This window comes from Octopus bimaculoides, chromosome 16 (genome assembly GCF_001194135.2).
Source record: "Octopus bimaculoides isolate UCB-OBI-ISO-001 chromosome 16, ASM119413v2, whole genome shotgun sequence".
Taxonomy (NCBI): domain Eukaryota; kingdom Metazoa; phylum Mollusca; class Cephalopoda; order Octopoda; family Octopodidae; genus Octopus; species Octopus bimaculoides.
The window spans coordinates 39,191,542-39,198,969 of record NC_068996.1 but is presented as its reverse complement, the minus strand read 5'-3'; the positions used below and the strand labels follow the sequence as shown (position 1 = coordinate 39,198,969).

The 7,428-nt window shown below is 35.4% G+C and overlaps 1 protein-coding gene across 1 annotated transcript in view; it reads left to right on the top strand.

Annotated features, from left to right (window-relative positions):
* The window catches only part of LOC106874692 (uncharacterized), a 119,151-nt gene that overhangs the window by 97,885 nt on the left and 13,838 nt on the right, over positions 1-7,428 (top strand). The window contains exons 12-15 of the mRNA XM_052973493.1: positions 1,946-2,055; positions 2,631-2,729; positions 4,065-4,130; positions 6,265-6,453. Coding sequence (XP_052829453.1) covers positions 1,946-2,055; positions 2,631-2,729; positions 4,065-4,130; positions 6,265-6,453 — 464 coding nt within the window. The remainder of the gene's footprint in view (positions 1-1,945; positions 2,056-2,630; positions 2,730-4,064; positions 4,131-6,264; positions 6,454-7,428) is intronic.

The window sequence follows — 7,428 nt, the reverse complement described above, 5'->3', positions numbered from 1 at the left end:
ATTATTGATATATAGTGAGTAGAAAAGCTATTCTAGTAACGGTTAATGAGCTGTGTCAGTAACTCAATTTTGATTTTATTTCATTTTGTAAATCTTACCACAGTCTGTGGAAAGTGAGGAACTTTTTACATTTTTGTTTTAAAATCTGTTATTCCTACCTGTCAGTGTTGATAATGAAGTATATTTGACTAAATCCACACATGCTATAAGTTAATTTTCAATCAAATTGTTATTATTTTTTTTTTTACTAGTTTCAGATATTTGTCTGTGGTCATACTGGTAGTATTTTTCTGTTTTTTCTTTTACTTGTTGACTTCGGCCATGCTGGAGTACTGCCTTGAAGAGTTTTAGCCGAACAAATCAACCCCAGGACTTTTTTTTTAAACCTACTAGTAAGTTACGGAGGGCATAAACACACCAAAACTGGTTGTCAAGCAGTAATGGGAGGGGGGGACAAACACAAACATATACACGTATATATATATATATACGTGGAGTTGCAATGACCCAGTGGTTAGGGCAGCGGACTCGCGGTCATAGGATCACAGTTTTGATTCCCAGACCGGGCGTTGTGAGTGTTAATTGAGTGAAAACACCTAAAGCTCCACGAGGCTCCAGCAGAGGGTGGTGGTGAACCCTACTGTACTCTTTCACCACAACTTTCTCTCGCTCTTTCTTCCTGTTTCTCTTGTACCTGTTAAGGGTACACGTGTCTGGAGTACTCAGCCACTTGCACGTTAATTTCACGAGCAGGCTGTTCCGTTGATCGGATCAACTCGAACCCTCGTCATCATAACTGATAGAATGCCACAAATATATATATATATATGTGTGTGTGTGTGTGTGATATCAGGTGTGTGTGTGTGTGTGTGTGATATCAGATGTGTGTGTGTGATGGGCTTCTTTCAGTTTCCATCTACCAAATCCACTCGCAAGGTGTTGGTTGGTCTGAGGTTATAATAGAAGACACTTGTCCAAGGTGTCACACAGTAGGACTGAACCTAGAACCATGTGGCAGGGAAGCAAGTTATGCATGTATAATTCTTGTGAAATATATCTCTTGAAAAACCTTAATGCTTAATGCTTTTGACACCAATCCATCTGAGACCACCCTACATCTATAATACAAACTTCATGTTTTAAAGTGGTCTAAATTAGAAACTCCATTCAAAATTTTATGTTAATTTGTGTTTCAAGCAATGAAAGGGTTAAGAAATGAAGTAAATTTTGTTTCACTGCTATTCAGAATTATCTGCCCTTATACCAGCTCTCTTGTCTATGTAGGTCTGTACATGATCATGTGTCCATCATCATCTTACTATTCTGTGTGTATGTGAGAGAAGAGAAAGAGTAACCATTTGTAAGATGATAAATATTGGTTGGCACTGGAAGGGTGCCACACAATTCCTTACATAAATGTTTGAGGAAAATTAGCAGAACAAGAAAACATCCGAACATAAAGACAATCCTTTTATTCTGTATGTACCAAAATGTCCACCTCGGGACAATCAGTAGCCAGGTCCTGTGTGGAAGCAGCAAAGTTGGAGTCAATCATACCTTGTGAAGGCATTCTTCACACTGGTCAAATAATGGTCAGCAGCAGAAGCGAACAGAGAGCTGCTGAGAACACATCCGCCTAGTTCAGGGGCTGTGTCTCGAGTCTGAGATACAAGAGAATTCTGCTGCTACTAGTTTTCTGTGCATGCGCATCAGGGACCTTTCGGCAGGCCTTCCAGAAGATTCCAACCCTGCACATGCATGCTGAAGACCCTCAAAATGACGTCACTACACATTTGTTTCACTTTTACTATTCAAAATGGCCATGTCAGAATGCAAGATGTCTGTTACAATTTAATATGACAATTTTCTCTTAAGACAACACAATTACCAAATGAGTAAATTAGCTTACACATTCCTTTTTTTTTTTATTCATCATTGTAATTAGAAATCATTAAAGTTGCTAGCGAGGTGTGTCAAGCCAGTTCAAAAGGAGTTGAAAAAGACTTTCTCCGATCTACAAATCGAGAATTGAGAGTAGAAACATTTCCACATGAGGTAAGTCGTTTTTATTAAGTTTAAGTAAATAAGAAAATATTACAAATATTCTTTTATTTTCTTGGATTAGCTGTATTACACTTCCTATTATGCTGACAGAGAATATCTCCAATTTACAGTTCACTTGATTATCAATGATTTGTACAACATGATTAATCTATTTGGATTTGATCAATGGATAGTCTTCCTATTCATCATCATCATCATTTAATGTCCATTTTCCTTACTGGCATGGTTTCTATGACTGGATGCCCTTCCTTATGTCAACCATTTGACATAGTGTACTGGATGCATTTTTACATAGCACCAGCACAGCTTCATTTTATGTGATACTGGCACCAATGCTCTTAACATGGTGCCAGCACAAGTGCTTTTATGTGACACTGGCATTGGTTGTTGATCAATATCTGAATGGGGGGGAGATATCATGGTACCAATACTAAAGATATTTTCTTACAAGACAAAGAATAAAGAATAACAGTTATGATCAAAAATCAAGAAATTTAATTCCACCAACAGTTTATAAATACAATACCAAACAATATTTATATAATGCATAAAATTCTAATTTTCAGGTAGAAGTTTTACCTGATTCGACAATGTTGTCTTTGGAAGAGGTTGCCCAGATCCAATTAGAAAAAGATATCCTGCAGGTTGAGGTTGAAAAACTGCGTGTAAGTTTTTTTTTTTTTTCTTTCTTGTATTTTCTTACTGATACTTAACACAAAAACAGAAATCTTTTGTTGATTCTTCTCCATTCTTACTCTTCTAACATTAATTATTCCTCTGTCACTTCTACCATTATCTAAATCAATGGTTCTCAACCATTTTTACCTATGGATCCCTTTGATCCCTATTTTTACTCTACTGGACCCTCTTACCCATTCGATGTTTAAGAAAAGTCCCTAAGAAAAATTTTTATAATTAAATATAATTTGCAGTTGTATTAAAAAAAAATATTAAAATATTTTTTTGTATTGTAGAAGTAGAAGCAATTTATTGCAAATAAGCACAGGCGAGGCTGTGTAGTAAGAATCTTGCTTCCCAACCACATGGTTCCAGGTTCAGTCCCAATGCGTGGACCCTTGGCATAGTCTTCTGCTGTAACCTCAGGTTAACCAAAGCCTTGTAGATGGATTTGAGAGAGAGAAACTGAAAGAAGACCTTTGTGTATAATTATATGTGTGTGTCTTTGTGTCTGTGTTTGTCCCCCCAGCAATCACTTGACAACCAATGTTGGTGCATTTACATCCCCGTAACTTAGCACTTTGGCAAAAGACACCAATAGAATAACTACTAGTCTTACAAAGAATGAGTACTGAGGTCAATCTCTAAGCCTAAAATAAAAACCCTTAATGGTGGTGCTCCAGCATGGCTGCAGTCAAGTAACTGAAACAAACGCAAGAAATGAATAAATTTTAACAACAAAATCTTATATGGACCCTGTTTGAGAGCCCCTAATCTAAATAACAGAAATTATCATCTACTTCCAATGAGCCATTTAAGCATTTATCATAATCCTTCACAGTGTCAATGCTGGCTTTCCATCAGGTTGAATTTATAAAGTTATCTGTCAAAAGTGTTTGTATATAATTTTCTACTGGAAATGTAATATTTTCCAGAGATACAAGCTACGTGTTAGTTATAGCAACATACTCAAAAACACTGGACTTTGCACATAGTATATATACCCAAAACCTTTGTAGATATTTCAAACGTTTTTCCCTAGGCTATAAAATAATGATAGTGAGATAATGCATTATGTTTCTTATAATGGATTTTTCCAAAAATATTTTTTATATTATTATTATTATTATTATACACGTTGCACATTATACTATATTGTGAGGTTCTTGATTGAAGGTATTGTGTCTATCGGAGATTTGTACTGTTTGTCAAGTAACAACAAGGATCTCAAACTGATAGTACTTTAGACAATATGTGTGCAGTTCCAAGTAATGCCAACTTTTGCAATTTACCTAATTATTATTATTATTATTATTATTCAGGCAAAAATCCGAGAAAAAGAAGACAGTTGCAATACAGCTGAGGAAGAATTACTTCGAATTAGAAGGGTAAATATAGTTTAAACACTTTTCATAGAAGCATGGACAGGCATGTAGCAACCATGTGGTTTCAAATTCAATCTTCACCTTGAACAATAACTGTGGCAGGGAAATTTGTTTGATAGTGCCGTGGGAAACTTCATTGCATGCTCGTGTGTGTGTGTGTGTACTCACAACCATAGAAACCAAACCAAAAATGAAGCTTATATGTGAGATGTGGTCCCTCAGACCAGCCATCCCATGCCAGTATGTAAACCAGACATAGAAACAACAATGATGTAATGTTTATGAGTACCACCAAAAATAATAAAAACAAAAACTGAGGAAATCCTTTTTATGTTTAGGACAGATCAAACTCCCATGTGTGTGTGTTAGTGTTGTTGGTGTAACCTGTGCATCAAACAAACCTACAGTGGAATATTTCAGAAATTGGGTTGCATCGAGTTATGTCCCTTTGTGAGAAGACCCGTAAGCTATTCGATAGTGATTAATTAAACGAGTACCAGACTAAGTACTAGAGTCAATATAATGAATTAATATAATGAACTAAAATACCTAAAGCTAGTTTTCCATTATTGTTCCAATTCGAAGACTGAAACTACTGAAGAAGTTCATTCCTCAACCACATGGTTGTGGATTCAATCCCATTATGTGACACCTTGTCTCCAGCTATAGCCCAGAGCCAACTAATGCTTTCTTAATGGATGCTATAAGCAGAAACTGAAAGAACACACACACACACACACACACACATAAATGGGTAATGACTCCCTTCGGTCATGAATGACTGTAAGATTACACCTAGAAAGTTCCTCTCCATGGCACAAGTCCAGGTAAGGATGTTTCTGGAAGACCAGCAGTCACCTATGCATACCAGCCTCCCCTCTCCATGCCACCGTTGTTATCCAAGGGAAAGGCAAAGGAGCCGATACAGCTTGGCATCAGTGACGTGGCAGCTCATTTCTACAGGTGAGTGAACTGGAGCAACGTGAAATAAAGTGCATTCTATGACAATCAGAAGGGAATTTTCTTAGTCTATTTTCTTTGTCCAAGAATTGAACTCACTACCTCATGATTGTGAGCTTGGTGTTATTATTATTGAACTATATCATTGCTATTATGCATTTGAGTGGTGTCATTGTATTATTATCAGTGAGTATTGATGTCAGTCTGTTGCTTATGGCAACGAGGGTTCCAGTTGATTTTGATCAATGGAACAGACTGTTTGTGAAATTAACATGCAAGTGTCTGAGCACTCCACAGACAGGCATGCCTTTAACATAGGGTCTCTGAGAGATTTAGCATGATACAGAATGTGACAAGGCCAGCCCTTTGAAATACAGGTACAACTCAATTTTGGAGCAACGTGGAATAAAGTGTCTTGCTCAAGGACACAACACATTGCTGTGTCTCAAACTCATGACCTTCTGATTGTGAGCCAAATACCCTAACCATTTGGCCACGTGCCTTTACTCCATTGAATGTTGCTAGTGATTCTGGGAAGTTTCTGTAAGAAATAAATAATAGAGGAGACAAGATGGCTTCCCAACCACATGGTTCCAGGTTTAGTCCCACTGCATGGCACTTTGGGTGTGTGTCTTCTACTTTAGCCTCAGCTCAACCAAAACCTTGTCAGTGGATTTGGTAAATGGAGACTGAAAGAAGTATGTCATGTGTGTATGTGCATATATATATATATATACACACACACACATTATATATATATATATATAATGTGTGTATGCATGTCTTTGTGTGTGTGTGTCCCATCACCGTTCGACAACTGGTGTTTGATGTGTTTATGCCCCTGAGACCTAGCAGTTTGGCAAAAAAGACCAATTGAATAATTACTAGGCCTAAGAAATAAAGCAGTGCTCCAGCATGGTCGCAGTCAAATGAAATAAATAAAAGAAAAAAAGAACTGATTGTCATGTGTTTTGTATCTCACCATTTTTGATATCTTTCATTTAAAACTCTTTGATGCATTTATTCCTCTTCTTCCATTTAATGAATTGTATTATCATCTCAGTATAGTGAATTGAAAAGTTTTAATCACCTGAAATTGCAAGTCCCCCCTCTAAAGGTGGTTAAAATCTAAAAGGTAATAATTTTCAGTGAACTATCTATTCAATTTTTAATTCAGGAGGCACAAGGAGCTATTCACGAAACCCGTTCTCTGCGAAGTAAGGTTCATCTTGCTGAAGAAGCTCAAAAGGCAGCTCGAAGTCTGGAACAAGGTTATGAAGAAGCTATTCAAGTCCTGGAAAAAGAAATTGTGCAGTTGAGATCACAACTACAAAAACAATCTGTAAGTTGTTGCTTTTTGTTTTTTGGGGTTGGGTTTTTTTTTTTATGTTAAAAAGTTTCATTATGTGAGAATATTTTTTTAAGGTTGTATTCAAAACATGAACTGATTGAAGCTTAGTGATAAACACAATTTTTATATGAGGTTTGTTTTAAAATGTTTTAAAGTTTTTAAAATATATGAACCCCAGTTGACAAAGAAAAGGATGGGATTTCTTTAAGACAACTCTTTCTTCTTATAGCATTATTATTTTATAAGTGTAAATAACACTAATAATAAATAAAAAGTTGTTTTCCTAAACCTCTTAAAAATTCTAGATTCAAAGATGCAAAAGAAAACCCTAAAATATGTAGGAGTATTATTATGTTGTATATAAGGTTCCAAAATGGTTAAGCATTACATTTATCATACAGAACAACATACATTTAATTTTGCTCTAAAAATATTTGGCAGAGATGGGGTAGGGTGTTATAACCCTTTGAAAGAATGAAGGATCACAATTTTGAACAAGTTCCATTTAGCTTCTTTTGGTGCAGTAAAAATTATTTGTTTTCATTCAATAGATAGTCACAACTTCAAAATGCTTTTTGTACAAGGAAAAGTTAACTGTGCATTGTTTTACAGAATCTATTCAAATTATGTGCTAATTTTCAAGAGTTTAACCACATCTCATAATTTTCAATTTTACATTATCCCTTATCTGTAACTATCACTTGTGCAAAATATTTAATAGGCCGTTTTTGAGGTATTTTGTGGATGAAACTGCTTTTAGTGAGATGTGTTGTTAGACATTAACTAAAATTACTTTCATACCAAAACTCTTCTGGCAAATTCTCTTTGGACCCATTTCTTATAAACATATTTATATATTCTGTAACGAATAATAATTATTATAAGCTTACAGCTTATTATAAATGTTATTTACAGAATTTTCACTTGTCACTGCTTCTCCATTTAACACAGAAATATATATATATATATATATATATATATATATATATA